General features: G+C 33.8%; 2 protein-coding genes across 2 annotated transcripts; one reads left to right on the forward strand and one right to left on the reverse strand.

Moving 5' to 3' along the window:
- Positions 1-4,109: 4,109 nt before the first annotated feature.
- Positions 4,110-9,897, reverse strand: LOC110698538. The gene is made up of 5 exons (XM_021875986.1): positions 9,745-9,897; positions 6,091-6,926; positions 5,788-5,946; positions 5,080-5,333; positions 4,110-4,337 (listed from the first exon to the last, which is right to left on the reverse strand). Exons 2-4 carry the CDS (start codon positions 6,919-6,921, stop codon positions 5,085-5,087), a joined length of 1,239 nt encoding a protein of 412 aa, XP_021731678.1. The 5' UTR covers positions 6,922-6,926; positions 9,745-9,897; the 3' UTR covers positions 4,110-4,337; positions 5,080-5,084.
- A 9,589-nt stretch (positions 9,898-19,486) lies between these two features.
- Positions 19,487-24,119, forward strand: LOC110698550 (carbonyl reductase [NADPH] 1-like). Its single transcript, XM_021875996.1, has 5 exons — positions 19,487-19,968; positions 20,086-20,205; positions 21,861-22,119; positions 22,890-23,084; positions 23,211-24,119. Exons 2-5 carry the CDS (start codon positions 20,111-20,113, stop codon positions 23,607-23,609), a joined length of 948 nt encoding a protein of 315 aa, XP_021731688.1. The 5' UTR covers positions 19,487-19,968; positions 20,086-20,110; the 3' UTR covers positions 23,610-24,119.
- The last annotated feature ends 211 nt before the right edge of the window (positions 24,120-24,330 follow it).

Below are 24,330 nucleotides of genomic sequence, written 5' to 3' on the forward strand. Positions count from 1 at the left end.
TTTACTCTTTCTAAGGGTGGATTATATTGCATTTGAGTGTGCTTATGCGGATGATATGATTAAAGTAGGGAATAGTAAGTTTGCTTTGGAGAGTTTCGAAGCATATTTGAGTGATTTAATTGCTTTAAGATGAAAGACTTAGGTGCTCTGAATTGTCTGTAATACTTTTTTGGGGTTAGAGGTGGCTCGTAGTAAGCATGGTTTATATACGTATGTCTGCGGAAATATGCCCTATATGTATGTCAACAAAAATATGCCTTGGATATTATTTCTAAGACATGGTTTAACCGACCAGACTTTCCAATAAAGCAGAATCACAAACTGGCCTTGGCAGGGGAAAGGATTTTCCCTATGGAGAGAGATATAGATGCTTGATTAGAAGTTTGATTTATTTGGCAGTTACTCGGCCAGGTTTGGCATATTCGCTGCACATTTTTTCACAATTTGTGCAAGAACCAAAAGAGGAGCATTGGTAAGCAATGTTAAGAGTGGTTCGATATTTGAAAAATGTGTTTGAGTCAAGGTATTCATCTACATTCAGATATTGCTTTGAAACTAGCTAGAAGGATGGTGTGACTCAGATTGGGGTAATTGTTTATTGACTATCCCTCTTTGATTGGTTTGTGTTGCTTGATCTCTCACCTATGTCTTGGAAGAACAAAAAGGCAACACACAATGTCTCTCTCTTCGACAAAAGCAGAGTCTCAGTCAATGGCAACTTTGACATGTGAGTTGAAGAAGTTGAAACAACTATTGCGTGATTTGGAAGTGGAACATAAGAAGGGAATGTGAATGCTTTTTAATAGTCAATCGACACTATATATTGCAGATAAATAATCATGTGTTTCATGGAGGACAAATTAAAACACATTGAAGCAAATTTTCATTTCATTCGTGACACAATTAAAAAGGGTGATTTTTGTCCATCATATGTATTTACAAAGGTATATTTAGTAAATTTATTCACAAAGGCCCTAGAAAAGACATAATTTGAATTTTTAAAAGATTGAATTAGAAGCATTGTTGATATATTCTTAATATTCAATCTTATTGTATAATTAGAAGATATATGTTAAGTTTCATGGTTTTAGTGTAGGTTAGTGATAGAACAATGTATACTACAAGAGGGGGGGGTGAATTGTAGTGTATGTAGACTATGGTAAATTTTGCGGAATTAAATCTACTACTAAGAGAAAAGACACTGAGATAGGTAATGAATAAATTCACTATGTAAAAATGATTTACAATCACTAATACGTTGCCTAGACTCAAGTTCCGTGAGGAACTCAAGTTACCCAACTGTGATCCCTCAATCACAGTTTCTCACACTTTGTGATTCTACTCCGAATCACTTGTACAGTGTAAACAACTCTCTCAAGTCTCACACTTTACAACTCTCACAACCCAAACCTAATTACACAATGATTACAAGTATTTCCTAAAGAACTTAAGAGACTAAGGATGGAAGGAATTTCTCTTTTAAACACTTTGAAACTCTATGCTCAGAATACTTAAGATTGTTTTTCCACACTTTCAAAAAGCCACGTTGATCTATTTTTATAAAGAGAATATTCAAGCTTCCATCAAATTCCCACTTCCCCCTTAATCCCACGTTCTCTTTGGCTGAGAAGTTGGGATGTAGGCAGAGGAAATTTAGGAACATGATTTCCTTAGCTTGACTCCCAAGTTCAACGTTCTCCTTAATACTAGGAGCCAGTATTTACCAAGTCAAAAAAATTAAGTTATTCAAAAAGATAATTATTTAATAAAAAAGATAATTATTTATTTATTAATTAAAAGATAAATAATTAATTAATTTAAAACTTATCTTTTTAAATTAATGAATTATTTATTTATTTATAAAATCTTTTTAAATCTTTTTCAAAACTGATTTTTATCACTTCCTTAAATTAAGGGATATGAAAACTGTTTTAAAACTTTCTGAGTCAATCGTCAAGTTCCTTCGGGAACTTCAGGTTCCTTCAGGAACTTCGAGTTTCTTCTTAATTCCTTCCATTCCTTCCAACACTTTTGTTTCTTAAGCTCGTACACTGAGTAACTAAGTATATAGAGTTGTGAGGACATCTTGAAAGCTTGCATTCATCATCAAGTCTTCCAAACTCTGTTGTTCCTACTCCGAAACATGTATTTGTGTACCTGAATATTTCTGTTCAACCAAGACTCATAAACATCATTAGTCAGAGTTTGTTTTACGTAAGTCAATCATCAAAATATTAAGGTAGTCAATTCAACATTAGGTTTAAGTAAACTAATAGTGTACGATATATATTGAGTTTGGTGATTAAGGAGAAGTTGAGCATTTGAGATTATTAAGAAAAATTGTCAAAATTCAATTCCACGCTATCGTTATTTCACTCTTGATTTTTCACTCAAATTACTTTGTGAACCAAACACCCTATATAAGATAATCAAACGATGTGTAAAAAGCAAATTAAATCTATTAATAGCCATTGCAAAGATATTGATTACCATATAATTCTAATATTGTATTATTATAAACTAGTCATAGTACTTGAAAATAAAAACTTTAGTACTTTTCAGATTTCACACTCCTAAGCAAACAAATTGTTCAAATAAGATGTTAATTGATTCAATTCGATAATTTGGTTTTGGGTGGAACAAATCGATTGAGTTAATATATAATAGTTCAATCATTTTAGTATTGGGTGGAACTAATTGATATTGGAGCTCATTACCCATTGGTTTGATAGATAAGATAAATCAATCAAAATTAATTTCTGAGTTGGTAGTCTTTAGTCATGTATTTGTCAATTCATATCAATTAAGTCATATACTTTCGAGTATTGTTTTAATCCAGCTAGATTATTCAAATCAATCATCGGATATGATTCTGATTAGATCGAATTTAATAGGTCTAAGGCAATCCTCAAGCTCTCAATTATTACCATTGGAGTTCATGCATGCATACAAGCATGCATATAATAATTTGCCTTTCATATACTACAAGCATTGGTGATGAGGAGCTTAATGATCCATCTTTCCACATCTAATTTCCTCATTATTCTGCACTAACAAAGATGAATCACTTAAAGCATGGATTCTCCCCAACTTTAGCGGGAAGCAAGGAGATGTGTTGGACGGTCCAAAACCATTGAAATATTTAGTATAGAAATAATTAAATAAAAAGGCAAAATAATGGCATAAAATGTCTATTTAATTCACAATTATACTCCTCCCAATTTAGATGATTTGTTGCCTTAACACGTGGATCCAGTAGCTAATTCTCTTTAACACTTTGGGTTTGACCTTTTTTTAATTGTGCTAAGTTGGATCCCACATGCTATTCTTGTAAGCTAATTAAGTTAATATTAATCAATTTTAGTGGGATGAATTAGCATGATTTTTTAACTAAATTAAATCCAACAAAAATTTTATTATGAGAAAATTAGTGAAATAAAGTCCAACTAGGGACCATTTTTCCATTCCCTTATACCTCTTAGCTTCCATTAGCGGTAAAACTAGTTCTATAAATATTTAGTATCACCTTAAGTAATGAAGAAAAATACTAGTTTTGATCTCTCCACAATGTCCATGATTTTCGCCATTTAGGTCCATCGGAGTTTGGATTACTTGATCATGTCGACGGAAGGAGGGGAAGACGAAGAAGACGGAAAAAGATCATGATTTTGATGATGGGATTGATACAAACAAGTTAATGTAAACTTGACCAAAACCGTCAAGGTTATAAGGCAAGTCAACTAGGCAAAGGGAAGGCAATGCCTTTCTTCCAGTTTTTTTTCTCACTGTTTCTGTTTTCACTTCTTTGTATTTGGAGCTTGCTCCCTATTTATCTGCATGCTGTATGATTCTGTAGCTCCCTATTTATCTGTATGCTGTATGATTCTCTTCCTCATCTTCTTCGGATATGTAAGTGATTTAAAAGTTGTGTTCTTCCTTAGTTCCTTCTTTAGTAATATTGTATGCAAATATAGCAAGTTTCTTCTCTGTGTAAAAATTGCAATTCTTATTCGATATCATTGTAATTGATAACTATCTGGTCTATGTTTAATATCAATGCCTTATTGTAGGGAGGGCAGACCAAAAACTTTAGGATGTAGCGAAACGTTTACAGATTGCAAAATGATTTTTCACTTTGGTTTCATTACTACTAGTAATATAGATGAAAAGGCAGAACAAAAGTAGCCAGACTTCATCATCAGTTACATATATTGAATATATATCATGCATAGAGTTCTAAACATGAGTTAAAATTGAATCTAGGCAGTAGCTCACCTTCACCGAAAGTCACATAGAAACTGTTGAAGAAAATTAAGGCCTTATATGCGCTCAATTGACTGTATCAGAAAAACACACAAGAAGCAACAATCAGATGAAAGAACTTGTATAAGTTGTCAACAATGTACAAACTCAGTTTAACAGTGAGAAGTGGTTAAATCATAATCTTACTACTTAAGGACTAGGAAGGAGGGACCGCTTAATTTTCCAGCCTAAAAACTTTGTGCTATATGTGTTAAGACAAGTCTTCAACATTATCACAAAAGCTAGTCTAATTTGACATCAATACTGACACTACTATCATATGGTGCATACGCTTTAAGCTCAGTAGCTCTGCTTTTAAATCCACAATGACTCATAATATAATCCTAACACTTTTCCTGTCCTACAAAAAGAGTATGGTTTAATCAAGCTTCCAAAAAAATTTCTCATGGGTTGGGGCAAGCTTTTATATTCTAGTTCATGATTTCAATTTGCTATATAGTTCAACTCGTGGAGGTATTACTTCAAGATGTGGCGTCAAACACTTTTAAACACAATATGCTAGCTTGACAATAATCAGCCTTCCATTTAACATCAGCTGAACTTGTGCCATACAGATTCAATATTATAATAAGACTCAGGATGTTTCTCTGTCAAATAGCATTCATCAGTTTACGTCCTGCAATAAATTCAGGACTTGGGGATAGGCATCAAGCAATGGCATGATGCCTGAGTACAGTTCATTTCTTATCCCTCTAGCGCTTATGCTAGTTTAATGTTCATACACAGACAGTGAATTGAGGAGCAGAGAAATCTTACAGAGATTAAGAGGTTGAAATTTCCTTCTGCCTTGGTAATTGTTCGGAAACCAAAATGTAGAAAAGGCCCATAACTCCAGTGTGTTTCTGAGAACTGCTGTAATTAGACTCCAGAACCAAAGTCTCTCCATCATTAATCTTGATTGAGCCAGGGTCGGGGTAACAGGTGGACATTCCAACAATATATCCAGACTCATTTCCTACTTCATTTCCCTGTCCGTAGGTTGGAATCGAGGAACAGATAGCACGCCCATCCTGAAATCAAATATACAAATAAATCAGAAATTTTATATGCACTAGCTCTAAGTGATGACAAAAAATGAAATAATTACACACCCTGGATCCTATTTTCATTAACATGTGGCCATGTAGGTTATCCAAAAGTCATATACACAGTTATATTGTTACAGGTTTTTCCTTCAATCGCTTCCCTAATTAGTAAATCTCTTTACTTTATCTGGAGGGACAGAACAATTCTGAAGCAAAGAATTCGACTTCAGAGGAGCTGACAGACAGATCTTCGGAAGATCAGAGAGTCCTATAGTCTCCTAATGGACCTAAAATCCGAACTTGGGACAATATTTCAAAGACAAAGTTATTAGTACACCAAATCAACAAGCTTTTAGCATATAAGACCATCCATAGAGGTTACTCAAGACACACATAGACAATATAGTTTATATAAAGGACAATAAAAATTCATAACCACCTTTCTATAAAGAGCTGAACCAATTCCTCCTGCATGCTGATGGGCAACACCATAAACCAAATACCCTCCTCTTGGCATATTAAAGCTTATCTTCTTATTGTCGATGCAACCATTAGAAGACACAGTAGATGAATCACAAGGACTGACTTCATACTCTACCTGCAGGAACATTGAAACGAAGAAAAAGAAAATGCGAAACAGCCCCAAATCATGTTCGACTCAAATTGGTTGAAGGGCCAGAATATACTCTTGTGGGCTTGTAGCACCAAAAAGTTACAAAAGAAAGGGATAAAGAAAAGTTACCATGCAGGGATGCCTTTCATTGGATGCCATCCAAGTATCAGTAATATCAAAGATATAAATTTTAACAGGTAGTAATGATTCATTCCAATCAAACCACTTGACAGTGTACTTCAGGTACAACCTCCTCAAAGAATTTGCAAAACCTTCCTTCACCTTACATTGTGTCTGATCATAGCAACAATACAATCCTCCTTCGTAATCTGGGCTTATAGGTCTACCATATTCATCTATGGTAGAATTGTAAAGACTGCACCTGCATTCAGTGCATCCCAACCTATCCACCACATCTCGAGTATCAATTGCGTGAACATTCACCAGCCACCTCTCCTCAAACCCTTCTGGTACTTCATCTGGATTACCAATCTCTATTGCATAAGGATCGGGCACGTGTGTGACTGTTTTTCGGGTTTCAGAACCTAATCCAAAATACTGACCAAGATTTTTACACACTCCAGTGTTTCTGACCAACATAAAATCTGGCCCCTGACGAAGCGTTGGCTTGCTTCTTAGGCCTTTATCCTCCAAACCTTTACGTACATAGTATCTCAAAACCACCCAGTGGTGGAGGTAAGTGTCTTGAAGAGAGACAGAAACTCCATCCTCATCAACTACTTCAGCATTGAAATCCTTAATGCCAATGTGGCCCTTGGGAAAGTCGATGTTATAATAGAATTTGTTCACTACTGACCCGGGTTTCATGGCGAATTCAGGCGATAGATAATCAGCTGATTTCATCATGCTCTCATCTAGTACAAGAGCAGTTATAACTTCACACGACACAGCCAGAAATAAAGCTAAGCAGTAGAGCCATGATTGCCAAGGCTTTACCATCTTCACTGCATTCGCCAAATTGAATGGGTCAAATAATCTGCAACAATAAGTTACATACTTCTAACGAACAACAAATGGTAACTTTGTATCCAAAATTGTTATATACAGAATGTCTTCGGATCTATAACACAGTGTTTCTTTCATGCCAGGATTCAAAACAAACAGAATTTATAGTCCCTATTGCATATCCTATTTAACCCGGAAAAGGGGCAAACTAAAGTGCATATGAATGTATACGGCTATGACAGACAAGAGTGATCACTCAGTTCTGCTCAAGAAGTTATGACAGACAAGAGTGATCACTCAGTTCTGCTCAAGAAGTTAACAAAGAATACGTATCAATATAAAAAATATACAGTTTCTAGGCAAATTTGACCTCAGAAGCTACATATAATATTGCTTTTTCTACGAGCAAAAAAAAAGGGATAAATTATACATGCTCATAAGCTCCCCACATAATACTTATGACTGTTTAGTCAAGCATTAAACGTGATTCAATAATTTGGCACCAAAGGTTTGAGCCAAAGATGAGACCGAGAGACAAAGTGAAGAAGCCAAAACACTTGGTAGCAAGGACAACCATGCTATCAAGCATAGCATGTCCAGCCAATCTTGGCAATAGGGCATACCAAATTGGCAATATAATGACCAACAAATATATAAAGTTTTATTTTAAAAGGTATCCTGTATGAATATTTACTGATCGTAATTACAAAGGATGACTTGTATTTATTTAGGAAGTTTATAATAAGAAAATACTGTTTTATAAGCGGAATTCTCCTAAAAGTTTTCTAACTAGTGAAAGTTTCTTATTCTTAGGTCTGGGAGGTTCATTAAACCCATAAATGGGGTGTTAAGCTCAGCATTTGGGAGAGGAAATGTTAACACTGGTGAGTTATCATACATTTCATTTCGATGTGTTATTGTGTGTTGCTATCACTGCTGTGTGTTTGTTACAGACAGACATGAAAATTTAAACTTTAAACCACATTTTCACAGCAACAAAAGCACTATTATGCCACAAATTAAGCCACAAGAAATTAAAATTAGTGGCACAGAAGTGTCTTTTTCTCACAACAAAACTTCTGGAGGTAGATGAAAATTACATTTCACAGATTATTATCCCAAACCAAAATTATCCACATCATGGCTAAGTCTTCACTATAAGACCAACCAGATATAGAGCAGGAGATTTCCTTGCAATCTAAAAGCCAAAGTTACTTGCAAAGTCGACAATATGATATGCTCAAAAGTTATGTCATTGAGCAAACTCTTGTAGAAACTCCATTAGGCTACTTCCCGGCTTCCTGCCCTTAACATAATTAGCAAATTTTCTAATAGGGTAGCCACGGGACCAAAGTTTTGACAAGGTATTAGAAAACGGCAATCAAACTAATTAGTCATAAATGAAGAATCGTTCACATATCATATAGTTTTTAATCAACCACAACTTTATCGATGGAAATCAATGTTAGTTAGCCACGAGTACACTTGTCTCTAATTAAACATAGAACTAGAAATAAGAGGACTTATAGCATACTTTTTTCCAACTCATGACCATATCCAATGCACAAATTTATGGAACTATAGGCCATGGACGTAATCTTTTTCGTGGGCAATAACCTTCCTTTGAGTTTTGTGCCACATAAAGTTGTGGCAAAAGTTTGGTGGATGTAGTTATGCATAGTAAATGAGGGACTACCACCTTACTCTTCTTTCCTACGTCCATCATAGCATGCCCCATATTATAAATGACTATGAGGGACTACCAACTTACTCTCACATTAGCTATAAGTGGTCCCACCAATTTTCTGTCATCAACCTCATCCAAACAAAAATAAAAAAGTAATAAAACTCGTATGTGACAATCAAAAAGGAATGAAGGGAGTATTAGTTACGTAACCAATATAATTGGTGTAAACACAAATTGCACCTCTAAATATACCTAAAAGGCCCTCCTTTCTACCATAGTTACATAGTTCAGTAGTCCGAGATAGGATACAGGTTTTCAATTCACTACCTAATTTATGCTATATTTTGCCTTTTTGGTTCATGGGGATAAGCGAATTATAGGTAACATTGTAGGGGTGTTTGGTACACATAAATTTAGGCATAAGGTATGAGTTTAGAATGGTTTAAACAGATATCTTATATTTGTTTTATGATTTCAAGAGTTTCAAACCCATACCTCAAACTCCTAAGGTATGGGGTTTAGAAACCTAGGGAAGGGGGGAGTTTGGCTCATTCCCATACTTTTAGGTATCAAATAAAAGAAAAAAAAAATTCATTCCATACTCATACCAAACGTATGGTATTGAGAATCAAGTTCCAAACAAATACTACTATGGTTTCATTCTTGACTCCAACCTCGTACCAGTTTGCGAACCAAACACCCCCTTACTATACAATAACAACAATTGCACCCTAATTAGTTTCATTTCTAAGGATAACAATCAAGACTTAGGCAAATCTTACTCTAACTAGCAAAATCGCCACACATAAAAATGCCATTTAAATCGATCAATCATGCATACTCTCAAAATCAAATCCAAACTCTAAACCAAATCATTTCATAAGAATATCAAGCAATGAAATTCTTAGAACCCATTCGCCTTTCTTGCATTTCCATACAACAAAATCGTATATAATAAAGAAAATATGATCATAAGGTGTACACACAAGATTATAATATGAATTTAAATTTACAACATATAAACAAACATATAACACACTTAAGACAATAATTAGGAAAGCATATAATCATTTATAAGATTCTAAGAAAAGGGGTGAAAGATTAAAGACTAGAATAAACATGAAGCATACCCAAATACCCGATAATAAAATGGTGAAGATTTCCGGAGCTAAATTGAGAATGTTAAAGAGAGAAGTTAAAAACAAGGGGCTAATTATAGAAGAAAAACAGAGGAAGTGAGTAAGCTACTTTGGAAACTACACAAAGCCACGAACACGAGCCAATATGGTCCACAATATTTGGCTGTTAATTAACATGAGCTCATTGATGACGGACTTGGACTAATTGCTTTGATAATTGTAGTGAGAATTTCTAGATGTTCAAATTATGTACTTTCTAATATCTTTTCGTACGTATTGTCAATTGATATAGTAGTCCAAATAAGAGATTTTGTTATGTGTATGGATGGGATTTGATTAATAAGGTCGATTCTGTTATGATATGATTTAAGTCGTGAGTCATTTGTTTTGGTTTGAGACCAATTTCATATTGGGTTTATTTTCAATTATAAATCCGGAGTAATTTCTCGTTTTTTCCGCCAAACAAGGCTTATTAGAGGAAAAGTTTGCATCTCTCACGTGGAATCAAAGTCCACTAAAAGCACTTTTAGGGGGAGGAATCTCAAATGATCTAAGCTCACTTACTTGGCTAGATGAATCTGTGAGATGTTCCGTCCCAATAGGGTCATTCTTCTTACCAATTAAAAAATAGAACTCTCTATTTCTTTAAGCAGATTTGAAATTTTGAGAGAATCCATGGCAAATGAAATTTAAAAATGTAATGATTTTCATATACTTATAAGGAAAAATTGACTAGAATAATTCCAACTTTGCTCGATTCGCCCAAAATAATCCCAACTTTCGATTATTTTTAATAATCCGAACTTTAATATGAATTTGCTTCCAGTTATAATCATGTAAGATTTTAATAATCCGTACTTTAATATGAACTTTAATAATGCGAAAGTTGGGAATATTTAGACGAATCGAGTAAAGTTGGGATTATTCCAGTTATATCATGTAAGATTTTACTAAATTCGTCAATTTTAATTTTCCAGTATGTTATTTTTTTTTAATAAATAGCTTAAAATATCTCAGTTACACTATTGCATTGGCAAAACTATGTAAAAAAAACAAATAAGACTAAAAAAAAAAAGGAGTAATTATAAGTGTCAAATTTGGTTTATGTTGAAGTATGATCTTTCTTAAATTCGAGTGCACCATAATTTTATGTTAACTATTTTGAGTTTTGTAGAAATGAAAATCAAATCATTTGGGTTGTTAATCAATCAATTTAAATTGTTTTTGAATGATAAAAGTCAATCAATTTGGTTTGGGTTCATTTAATGCCATACTTAAACCTATTGAAATTTGAAAAAAAAAATTAGGTGAGTCGGACTCACGGTGAGTCTAATATATCTGACAATAATAATCTAATATCTGACAATAATATTCTAATATATGACATAATATAATTAAGGAAAAATTCACAGGAATAATCCCCTTTAATTTGTTCGATTCGGCCAAAATAATCCCAACTTTCGATATTTTTTAATAATCCGAACTTTAATATGAATTTGCTTCTAATGGTCCCAACCGGTCATAAAACTTGTTATAACAAGTCACCTTACACGTGTCAAGACGTGATTGGTCAAAAAAAAAAATAAAAAATTTAAATATTAAACTAAAAAGTAAAAAAAAAATTAAAAAACTTTTTTTAAAAAAAAACTTCCACCAGCCAGCCACCACCGCCCAGCGCCTGACCCCTACCTCAGCTGCCGACGCCTAACTGGCCTTCCCCGCTGGCGGATCCTGCAGGCGCATTTCCCCCCTCCTCCGCCGACTCATTCCCTCCCTCGCTGGCGAAGCCCACCTCACCCCTTTTTCTCTTCCCACGAAGAACCTTAGAAGCCCGCTCCTTCTCCTTCCCCAAATTCCCTTACCGCGACGCGCCACCCTCTTCCCCTTTCCCCAATCCACCGCATAAACGCCCCTCTCTCCACGAAATGACCCCCTCCCCTATTTGTCGTCCCCCAAAACCATAAGCCCTACCCCAAAACAACCTAGAAAACCCAAAACAACCTAAAAACCAAACAGATTGGGGAGAGGGGTGGGGTGGGCTTCGCCGACGGGATGGGGGGAATGGGCCAGCTAGGTGCCGACAATCGGTGGTTAGGGTCACGTTGGGCTGAGGGCGGCGGTGGTTGGATTGATGGTTTTTATTTTAAATAATATTTTTTAAGTTAATTAATTAAATAATTAAACCAGTAATATAAATTAAAATTAAAAGTAAACTTATTTTTGACCAATCACGTGATGACACGAGTACATAAAACTTTTTAAGAAAAAATTTACCTATTCAACAGGTTACTGGTGTAACACCCCAATAATTCTCTCTTTAAACCTGTAAATACCTTTAATAAAATGCAAGAGAATTATTGACGTGCTACCGCCACGTGTTCAAACGTTAAGGCTAATTCAGAATTTAGCAGCGGAAAAACTAACTCAGTTATAAATAAGTATCAAAATCAACACACAAAACCAAATTAAGTCTTACAAGTTGGAACCATTAAGGCCCTTATTCAAAACCCAACAAAAGTAGTAAATAAATGAAACTAGAGTTTATGTAAATTCAAACTTATGAAATGAAATAAAATGCGAACGATAACCAACTCTCCACTCCCACAACCTTGATGCAAGTCCAAACTATGTAAACACCTGTGATAAGTCTGCTACCCAATATTACAAGTGTAAAGATTGGATCATTACAGGGTCATTGAAAGGCGAAGGCCATGACCAAGAAAAAGGCGCACAAAATTACGCAATCCGCAACGCTGAGTACATACAAGCTACGAATATAATAAAGAATTTCTAGCATGCTACTATTTATCAATCAACACACAACAATTTAATTATTGACTCAAATACATAACTCAACTGTTAACATTACTAAGACTTCTCTAATTAATACTGATTATTTCATTTCATTTTATTTATTGGATTAAGCAATAGACAAGGTTGTCTCCCCATGCTCCAATTCGGAACATCAATAAAAGAAAAACCCCATGCCTCCTTTTGCAAACATCAATAAACATCCAATGGCAAACGGGCGCGACTCTGTGGCCATAGCTAGTATGGGATCTCATCTAACTCCTTATAGCTGTAAAAAGTATTTGAAAACAAGATACTCGTAGATTAGACGACCTCTAGAAAAGTGCACGGTTAATACCCCGTGTACCCCAACCCCTGTTTGTCATTACTCTAGATGTGCACAAATTCAGAGTTTTATTGCTTATTCATCTTGCACTTTACGTGATTTACAAGTTTAAACTTAGTGATGTCTCAAATGCAAAACAATACAACCAATCAAACATTAATCATTCAAGCAATTCAAATTTCCAATTAAATTCTTGAATTATTAGTGACAAACAACATTTAGTGTTGAACCCTTTGACCTACCTCGGTGTATAAACACCTTAAGTGCATAAGGCACCTCAAATCCTCAACCTCGTCTTATAGACTTCAATTCTTCCTTTACTCATTCCATTTCAATAATAATGAACGAGTAATAAAATAATTCACTCAACATATTCATGTACCTTTGCCTCTAAGCTTATCTTGCAAGTTAGTGAATAAATAATACTTACAAGATAGATCAATACACGTTTCTCACACATTAATCAAAACCAATCATCACATTAATCACCAATCAAACTTACTACCATACAATTTCAACCAATCCACAAGTTTCCTAACATGATTCTAGATTTTCCAAGTTCTTAAACATGCTCCTAGAGTCTAAGGATTTCGTATCCTTGTATGTACCTTGAGTAAACGAGTTGGTTGACCGCTTTAGGAACTAGAAATCGCCTTTTACGAAGTCCTCTCCTATACCAAACAACAACAATTCAATCAATACCCAAGCAATTAAATTTACAGCAATACTAACTTACTTTAAAACCTTCAAAATCCAATTAAACAACACTTTAAAACCTCCCCTTATACTAAAATTAAAAGCTTATATATAGTTCTTTAAGTTTCCTACGTAAAAACCTTAAAATACATACTTATTCATAAAATTACAGGAAAATTAGAGCTTTATAAAAATCTGAAAATTTATTTTACACTTGAAATCTTGAAATTATAGAGATTTTTATCACATACATAATATAGAAGGTTAGTATGCTTTAAACCCAAAAATACACCAATTAAATGTAATTAGAGGCTTCAAAAACACGAATCAATAATCTGAAAATTAATTCTTGAGATTAGACTTTAAAGTTCAAGGCTTTATAATCATAAAATACTCACAATCATTGTTTTATGAGATTAGGAACATAAAAATATGAAATTAATACAATTTAAACTTAAAATTGAAACTTTAATAAATCTGAAATTTTATATATAATCAAAATAATTATGCTTAAATATAATTTAGACATAATATAACTAGATAACTTAATCAACACGTTTTAAACCCTAAAACCATGAAAAATCAAGATTTCGACTCTTAATTCTTAATTAAACCAAATCTGGAATTTTATTCCATAAATTAAACATAGTATAATTCATAATTTAGTCTTTTACACTTTATAAGCATAATCAAATCATAATAATAACAATTTAAGAACAAAAACTTAATAAAGATTGAGACTTGAATCAATTTAACAAAACAAAAGAGAAATAAAGAAAGGAGAGAGAAGGGGGGCAAACTGGTGGTCGTGGGGTGCTGCGGGTGGAGCTGCGATGGCGCGGCAGCAGGTGGACAGGTGGTGGTGCTCGGCAGTAGCGGCGGTTCAGCCTTTTTGTGTGTGTGTGTGTGTGTTTGATCGTGAATAAGAAGAAGAGGCAAGCAGTAGCAGCTTTGTGAGTTTTACGTGAGATTAGAAGGGGGAAATTTTGAGAGTTTTGGGGTTTATATAGGTAGCTCTTATTCTAATCCTAATAAGGTTATGACTTGTTTTGGGGGCACCGGTAAGATGAAAAATAGGCTTCATTCACTTAAAATTGGACTACTAATATTATAACATTGTTGTCAAATCATGGTTAGTAGGTAGGAAGAGGATTTTAATTTAAAATAAAACTTATTCATTTAATAAAGTTCAAATAAATTTTGCATAAAATAATTTATATAATGAAATCAAAATAAAATATTTGTATAAATAATAAAAATATATTATAATTTACTCTAAAAACATGGGGGATTACAACTGGTCACATGGGACCATTGGAAGCAAATTCATATTAAAGTTCGGATTTTTAAAAAATAATCGAAAGTTGGGATTATTTCTATAATTAATCTAAATGAGATGTATCACTTCAAGTATAACAGACGCTCATTTATAGTTATGTCGGATTAAGATATAATTAATGTTCTATTTCAAGGTCGGGTTGTGTCAAGTCGAATTTGGAATGAGTTTATGACATGTGGCTCCTATTACAGGAAGTCTGGTTGGCAATGCCTGAAGGAGGTAGGGGGATGGGTTTTTGTGCCTGATGAGGATCGAATCACGCAACTCAAGGATGCAAGGCGACCTTTGGGCCACTGCTCCAAGAGGTCTTTCTCATCCTAAGCTACACTTTTCATAAATTTGACCAAGTGTACGTTACTCTTATTTAGACAATATTTAAATTGTGATTGTAAAATTGCACTGCTTCTGCTATGGTACTTGTATTTTTGAGTGATTATAAAAGTATACTGTGTATATTAATTTATTATTAATGGAAAAATTGATTTTAATAATCTCAACTTTGACCGATTTTCTGTAAATAATCCCAACTTTTGATTATTCTTGAATAATCCCAAATTATATAGGTATCTTTCTAAAAAAATCCGAACTTTGTTTTTGTTGCTTTTGCTGATCCCTTTTGGGACTATTATTTAAACAAAAATGAAAGTTCGGGTTTATTATTAGAAGATACCTATATAAGTTGGGATTATTCCAGAATAGTCAAAAGTTAAGATTATTATAAGAAAATTGGTCAAAGTTGGGATTATTAAAACTAATTTTTCCTTTATTAAAATGATCAAACATTTTTCATGAAGATGTAGAAATAAAGTGGAGAACATGAAAAATGAGAACATTGGAAAAAGTGATAATGTGAATTTGAGAGATATAAAATTACGACTAACATGTTTTATTCACTTTATTATTGCTGAATTGAAATTATTTTAATGGATTGATATTATATTTACAGAATAAGTATTTGAAAAATTGGCTTTAAATAATACCAACTATCAACGGTGTGTGCAAAATAATACGAACTCAACTATTTGCAATTAACGCTACCACCTTTTGTAATATATGTGCAAAATAGTACGCCACTCACCAGAAAAGAATCATGAGGAATATTCCATCTATATTTATAAATTTTTTTTGTTATATATTTTTTGTTTTCTTTTCAAAATACATACTCCCTCCGTTCCCGAAAGTTCGACTCAGTTTGCATTTGCGTGATCTCCAATGAACATCTTTGACCGTGAATATCTTTGGTTATGTATGAGTAAAAATTACAAAAAGTTGATATTTGAAAATTTTATAATAAGGTGAATCTAATAAGATCTCACATGCTAATTTATTTCTATTGTATAAGTCATAAAATATAGTCAAACTTATTTTATTTTGACTACATGAATAGTAAGCGAGTCGAACTTTCAGAAATGGGGGTAGTATTATGTTAACAATTTCCTTTACAGCACAATACAAATTATATGGATAATGGCCACCTCTTTGTTAGGCTTTTTTTATTTATTTATTTATTTTATTTATTTATTTATTATTTTTTATTTGTCAAATGTATTAAATACAATATTTACTATTGTGTGGTAGTAGAAATTACTACAAGTATTTTGAAAAAAAAAAATAATTAATACATATTGACACTTCAAAACAAAAAAAAAAAAAAAAAAATCCTAACAAAGGGGTGAGGCATTATTAATTTGGATTATAAAGAAAATTGTTGCATAATATGTTTTGTAAAGAAAATATAAAATTAATAAAAAAATAAAAAATAATAATAAATGTAGACGGAATATTTCTCGAAATACTTTTTCGTTGACCGGCGTACTATTTTTCACATATAATACAAAAGGTGTACCACTAATAGCAAATAGTTGGGTTCGTATTATTTTGCACACACCGTTGATAGTTGGTATTATTTTAAGCCAACTTTCCTAAGTATATTGAATGGAATTGAATTTATTTTGCTAAACTAAATTTATTTTGCTAAAGTTAAATAATTTTTAATAGTTCTCTATTATATTTGTTTTTAGAGTTGTTTATTTTTATTAATAAAAACTCATTTTTATTAATAAAAACTCATTTTTATTAATAAAAACTTATTTTTATTGAATTGAACTTATTTTTGTTGAACTTAGCTTATTTTTATTGATCTTAAATTATTACTACTGCATATTAATTGAATAAGGTGAAGAGAACAATACCTAAGTAAAATAAAAGGGGGATCAATTGGCTATTTCCTCTTTATAAAATATACGTCATTGATTTATTAACCGTATATAAATATAAATTGGCCTAGGCTTGACCTAAGTTATTTGCCATCAACAAGCTTACAATGTACATGAATAGAGTAGCTCCTGCTCGTATTTTTCTCACCAGTAGACTTATCATGGTGTAGTCTCTCATACTACTAACAAATTTGAGTAGAGTTAAGTCAACGAACGACTTCAAAGAACCACTAGCCGTCCATACACTATAAATACCCTTCCATAGTTCCATATGCCTCAAGAAAAGTGTTAATATACAAAAAATCTCTTTGAATTTAGACATTCTCTCCTCTAAACGCTTAGTTAACTATTAAAATGGGTTTCTCGAGCTACCTCGCCTTAAAAACAGTTCACATTTTCTCTCTTGCAATCGCTCAAGAGTTGCCCCATGCACCACCTATTTCTACAAGAGAATGCCCGGATTAGTAAACATGATCGATGAATAATAAAAAAAAAAAAAAAAAAAAAAAAAGTTGAATATTAACAAATTTGGCCGATTTAATTTGGGTTGGAATGTTTAGCTTTAACATAAATATAACCTTATAGTTTTCAAGTCAGATTAATGTCCCATGTTAAAACTACTTGGTATGGGTCATGTGCTCATGTCACAGTCGAATCTTTCTATATAGCGATGTTATAAACAATACAACATGATATTACGGAGTATTCAAAGCATAAATTAGTGCAATATAAAATAGACTAGGCTAGCTAAATTATTCAAACGATGTAGAATATGGAAACTCAATTTTAGAGAATAAAGCTCCATTGGTCAATTATACAAATCCAACAGCTAGGATTTAGGAATTTAGCCTCAATCATACCAGATTACCAGGCACATCTCACAAGTGACAACAATAATTTGCACGGGCGGCTGCAATGAAGTAGTAGTGTACTACTAGTGTCCAACTACTGTGGATTTGAGTCATTTGACCCAGCAATATGCAGTGACAGTATAAATCGACGTATTCATCCAGCCCACTAATTATTTTGACGAGTTACATGTAACATTGTGGACTCCGATAACTACCTATTTTATAATATGGGGAAGATATATTATATTCCTATAGCTAAAGCTACTAACATACTCTTTCCGTTTCGCAGGGTCAACGAGAAAAATAAAGTAAAGTTATATAAGTTTATTTGTGATTACTTTAAAACGAGATAGATAGAGTGTAATAAGAAAATTAAAGTAGCTTTAAAAAGCGGGAAATAGTATATCTTTGACAAAAGAAAAAACAAATAATAAAGTAAAAGTGGGAAGAACTTTATGGAACGAACTTGAACCTAAATGAGAAAAACTTCATAAAACAAAATAACAACTTCATAAACCTCTCAAGATATGATCCAAGTTGAATAAATTTGATTCCAGATCAACTTGACACCTAAGTTAACCTGAGAATAATTCAAGAATTGAACGAAAATTGCACTGAACTGTATATGACTAGACGAACATGACTTACAATATTCATTAACCAAACTAAGTTTGTGACCGACTTGAGATGATCTAAACCTAATTTAAAATGAATAAAACTCGAAATGACATACAAATGCACTCGAAAAATATACTATTGTTCCTTACTTATGAATCACAACAGGTGCTTAAAAAAGTGTTTAGATAGTATCATAATTACAAACATTGTAATATTAAAAAAACAAAAGAAGTATTGTTTATGTTTGTGGCTCACAATGAGTTAAAAAACTAATTATGTACAAAGATTTTATATAAATTTTGGGTGCCCTTTTCACTCAGTATTCCATCATTTACTTCATGGAATAATGAACACTATGAAACATTTTTCGATTCACTCAATCTTATTACTCTAGCTCATTTAGTCACCTAATCATGAAATCTCTTTCAATTCCCTTGACTTTACTCAAGCTCGTTAACTGATATATGAATCATCTTTCAAAACACTCGACTTTACTCAAGTTCATTAACTCGTCATAGTCGTGAAACTTTTTTCAATTCAATCGACTTACCTCAAGCATATTAACTCATCAGAACCTCCTTCTCCACCCCCTTTCAACCCATCTTTACCACACCTTCGAAAATGTCTACCTATCACTCCCTTCACCAACTAATAAGAGTAACAACTACCTCCAAATCTCACGTCTTTCACCCACCATCTCATACAATAATATAATCCGTAATTCTTAAAATATAAACCAACTTAAATTTTTCCCAAAATATATTGAACAAAATAAAAACAAAGAAAGCGTTTAGTACTGCCTAATCGATCAACTTGTATCTAAGTAGTATTACAAGCTGTTTTACCTAAATAAATACCTAATCTAAATGACCATAACATAAATCACCCATACCAAAGCGGCAAAGCCAAATCAGCCAACTATTTTGGCTTGAGGCGTAAGTTCGTATACTCCGGTCGGGTTTAGTGAGATCGAGGCGAGTATATTTCAAAGTTGAGTCGCGCCAAATTATTGTGTCAATGCGAATCAAAATTTGAAAGTTTTGTCAGAACAAATCGGATTAGATTGATCGGATTTTGACACCTCTTTTTCTCAAGTCTGTTCGCAACTAATTTGAGACAAAAGATACACGGTATAAAAGGCAAAAAAATCCCTTCTAACTCTTAAAAATTTGAACAAAGCCAAGCCCCCCAACTTTATCCTAGATCTTCCTTTCCTCCCGCTTGGCAAAGCTGTTGATCAATCAAAAATGGCAGCATACAACCGCCATTTCTTGACCTCTCAATACTATCATTTCTGAACTTCCATACCATTTCTTTCTCTCTTTCTCTCAATTTCCCTTCTCATCTACATTACACAAGGTAATGGCTTCCTTTTTCTTCCCCTCATTCTTGAATTCTAGGGTTCTTAATTGTATAATTTCTCTGTGATTTTTGTGTAAATTGCGTCAATTGATCTTCATTTTTGTTAAATTCTAGGAAGAATAAAGAAGTAAAATTAAAAATGGGAAAAGGATCAAAAGAGCGCGCAAAGGAGCGTCGTGAACGTAGAATTACAGAAATTTCTCTGCTTCGCACAATGTCTTATTCTAATCAGCGGTATTTTCTTTCCCTATGTTCATATTTTTTTGTTCAAAAATCAAAAATGTTTTGAAATTTTGATTCATTGTTTTGTAAAATGATTGATTGTTATCTTCAGCATTTGAGTAACTGGTGTCACATGTTGGCCAATGTTCATAGATTTGGGTGATGATTAATATGTTTTGACCTCCCGGAAACCGGCCACCGTTAGCAATTGAGAATCCAATGCTCAAAATTTTGGGCAATGCTTTAATTTCTGGTAATAATTGAATATGTTTTGACCTTCCGGAAACCTGCTTTCTTTTTCATCTAATGCTATAATGTTGGCCAATGTTTCAAATTTTACTCGTCGCCGTTAGTAATTGAGCATCCAATGCCCAAAATGTTGGCCAATGTTTCAAATTTGGGTGAAATCGAATATATATTGACCTCCCGGAAACTAGTCACCATTAGCAATTGAGCTTCAATGCTGTAGATGTTGGACAATGTTTAAAAATGGGGTGAAATTGAATATATTTTGATCTCCCGGAAACTTGTTACTTTAGATAATGAGCATCCAATGCCCAAAATGGTGGCCAATGTTTCAAATTTGGGTGAAATGTAATATATTTTAACCTCCTGGAAACTTGTCAGCATTAGAAATTATGCATCCAATGCCCAAAGTGTTGGCTAATGTTTCGAAACTGGGTAAAGTTTAATATCTTTTGACCTCCCGGGAATTCAAACCTTTCGAAATTGAGCATCCAACGCCCAAAATGTTGGCCTATGTTTCAAATTTGGGTAACATTGAATATGTTTAGACAACCTGGAAACCCTTCATCATTAGCAATTAAGCATTTAATGCCTTCAATCTTGGCCTATGTTTGGGTAAAATTGAAAGTGTTTTGACCTCTCTGAATCCAGATACCATTAGCAAACAGCAATTGAGGAAGCAGCAATGTATAAAATATGTCTATCAGGTTATTGCTGATGGTCTTTATATAGGAAATAGGCTAGTGCGTTGTCTCTTAATTAATCTTTATCAGTGTTTTGTATCCAAATTATTTAATCAAATGGGTATAGCAGGATTCAGCATGATATATTGCCTCAGATGGTAGCTTGTATGTATGGTTATTGTTTGCATTTTTTAAGTATATGAGGCGGGAACGTATCATTTTGTCTAGCCACACTCTGTGTAGCGATATGGCTGAACATGAACATGGATTGTGCTGATAAAAGGCCTAGTTGCTTTGGTTATGAAAAGTAAATTTGTGTACTGATTACTGTCACCATTTGATTTGTTCTGTGAGACTGTGACCAAGTTATGGCGCTGTTTCCTACAGTGCTCAATTGGGATCTAAACGAACATGAGGCTTATCATATCAGCGAAATAGGGTACATTGGTACAACACTACATCCTTTATGGAAATTAACCACTTAGCTCACTTTTATGACTAGTCTCATGTGTGTTTAGATTCCTCTTGAGTGGCGTAGTAAATATATTATTGAATGTTAGAAGAAGGACCATAACTCAATTAATCACTTTCTTACCTAGCATGAGAAAAAAATTTAGGTGTTGTTTAAAAATGAAGAGTTCTATAGAACGAATGAGTTTTGGTATGTTGATTTTCCCGGGCGCTTTTATTTGCTTTGGAAGTTGACTCCTGTCATTTCTTCTTTTTGGAGTGTCTTAGGTGGTGGACCTCTGAAACTGTTGCAGTAGTGACTGGAGGTAACAGGGGAATTGGCTTTGAGATTATTCGGCAACTTGCTGGTCATGGGATGACTGTTGTACTGACCTCAAGAGATACTGAAGTTGGTATTGAGGCTGTGAAAGTTCTGCAGGAGGCTGATCTGTTGGTGGATTTCCACCAATTGGATATTGTTGATCCTCAGTCGATCAAAGAGTTCGCTGAATGGATCAAAGTGATTTATGGCGGCTTGGATATTTTAGTAAGCATACCTATTTCTGTTGCGTTCCCAAATCATTTTGGGACTAAGGCTTTGTTGTTGTTGCTGTATACCTATTTCTGTTGCGTCCCCCCACCCTGTTTGGCCGAGACGAGCACATCTTAGGCTTACTATATTTCTTTGATTTGCAACTTTTATTTCAATGCTTAGCCAGCCATTCTTTTGCATAGTAACTTACAAAGTACTAATAAAAGTCAAGTTTCATGAGAGTGAGGGATAGCAAGTGGTTAGAGCCTCCTCCCGGTTACAGGGGATCCTGGGATCGATTCTCATCCCCGCCGTTGTGGCTCTCTAAACACTAAAAAAAATAAAAGTCAAGTTTCATAGTATGGAGAGATAGAGATATACGTAGATGGTTCATTAGATGATTGAGAGTATCTCAAGGCCATTTATGCCCTTATAGGATTTAAGGGGGAAGATTGTCCATTCCCTAATTGGGCTTCTAACCACTTTTCTGCTGTGCTCACTTTCCATGGCTGGGGATGAGACATACAGTTTGGTGCTTATGGCTATGTCCTCATATTATTTTTTTAATTATTATGGTGCTAGATCACTAGATGTCAGTTTTTGAAATAATTAGAGTAGATAACAGTCATAACCCTATACAATGATATAGCCCTATGGACTTTAATCTGTTGGGTTAGTTTATAGTAATATCATTGAAAAAAAAACTTACTTCGTTTATTACAGTTCTGCGTTAGCATAAAGTAAGGTTGCTGCTTCATAATTGTCTAGCATTCACTGCTTTTCAGGTAAATAATGCAGGTGTCAATTTCGATGTTGGATCAGAGAATTCTGTTGAACATGCAGAGCAGGTTATTAATACAAACTACTATGGCACAAAGAATTTAACTGATTCTATGATTCCTTTAATGAAACCTTCTTCATTTGGTGCTCGTATTGTTAATGTCAGCTCAAGGCTTGGCCGATTAAATGGCAGAAGAAATGTAAGCTGAAGACTGTCTCAATTTTTTTTTCCAGTCTTTTAGCACCCTAAAGCAAAAAGTAACATACTTGAGTTGATTTTATGCTTGCATACTCTAATCAACCCAGAAAATATCTATTTTTTTCAGAGGATTGAAGATGTTAGCTTGAGAGAACAACTATCTAACGACGACTTGCTTACAGAGGAGTTGATTGACAATACTCTGAAAACCTTTCTGCAACAAACAAAAGATGGTAGCTGGACATTAGGTGGGTGGCCTCAAAACTCCACTGTGTACTCAATGTCAAAGCTTGCTGTTAATTGTTACTCCAGGTATCTGGCAAGAAAACTGTGTGATCGACCTGAGGGTGAAAAAATTAGTGTAAACTGTTTTTGCCCTGGCTGGGTAAAAACTGCCATGACAGGTTGGACTGGTAATGTGTCTGTTGAAATCGGTGCAGACACTGGTGTTTGGCTTGCACTGCTTGCTGGGCAGCCTGTTGTCAATGGAAAATTTTTTGCTGAAAGACGTGAAATACACTTTTAAGAAACTTTGGCTACACCTTGAAGGTATTGGATTTAGTTTCTCTGGGTAATTCTTTCATGATAGAATTACTGTTTATCATATTAGTGAAAAGCTGAAAACATACAAATTTTGTAATTAAATTGAGGCAAGTCTTAAATGGTTTAGGTGATAGGCATGGTCATTACTAGACTAATATTTAACTTAACAATATCTCTAATCAGAGATTCCTCGATGGCATTTCTGTTTTCAAGTGTGTCGGAAAGTAATGTATGGACTATGCTCGTTTTAGCTGATTTGCATCTGCCCTTGGTGTTGGCATGTATCCAAAATTAGCATCCTCTCTGTACACGATAGCTTCCAGCGACTCGTTTTAGTCCCATCTATATTTGCTGGAGTATGGTGCTTGCTCTGTTTCTTAAAAACTACATTTACATTGTTTTGTAACTGGAATCTGTATGTTTTGCTTATTGTGTAATGAAGTACCATTAACTCATTTTGGGATGGTTATTGATTATGATAGATATTTTGCAATTGTCCACTTAATGTTCCTTAAACTTTTTTTTTGCCCTGTTGCTATGTATACAATCAATAAGCAAGTCAAAACACAATAGTAGTTGCCACGTAAAGGGCATTATTTATTAGGGTTGTGTAAAATTATATGAGAATACGATCGCATTCGATCCGATATTTTGGATATCTAAAATAGGAATATTGTATGCTCATTTGGATATTGATTTTCAAA

Source organism: Chenopodium quinoa, unplaced genomic scaffold, assembly GCF_001683475.1.
Source record: "Chenopodium quinoa cultivar QQ74 unplaced genomic scaffold, ASM168347v1, whole genome shotgun sequence".
In the NCBI taxonomy this organism is placed as follows: Eukaryota; Viridiplantae; Streptophyta; class Magnoliopsida; order Caryophyllales; family Amaranthaceae; genus Chenopodium; species Chenopodium quinoa.

Excerpts from the sequence above, each read along its gene's own strand:
- LOC110698538 (XM_021875986.1), bottom strand. The coding sequence starts at position 6,921 with ATGGTAAAGCCTTGGCAATCATGGCTCTACTGCTTAGCTTTATTTCTG. Across the intron at positions 5,947-6,090 it reads ATGAAAGGCATCCCTGCATG|GTAGAGTATGAAGTCAGTCC; the intron begins GTAACTTTTCTT and ends ATGTTCCTGCAG. Across the intron at positions 5,334-5,787 it reads GTTCAGCTCTTTATAGAAAG|GATGGGCGTGCTATCTGTTC; the intron begins GTGGTTATGAAT and ends ATTTGATTTCAG.
- LOC110698550 (XM_021875996.1), top strand. The coding sequence starts at position 20,111 with ATGGGAAAAGGATCAAAAGAGCGCGCAAAGGAGCGTCGTGAACGTAGA. Across the intron at positions 22,120-22,889 it reads ATGGCGGCTTGGATATTTTA|GTAAATAATGCAGGTGTCAA; the intron begins GTAAGCATACCT and ends ACTGCTTTTCAG. Across the intron at positions 23,085-23,210 it reads GATTAAATGGCAGAAGAAAT|AGGATTGAAGATGTTAGCTT; the intron begins GTAAGCTGAAGA and ends TATTTTTTTCAG.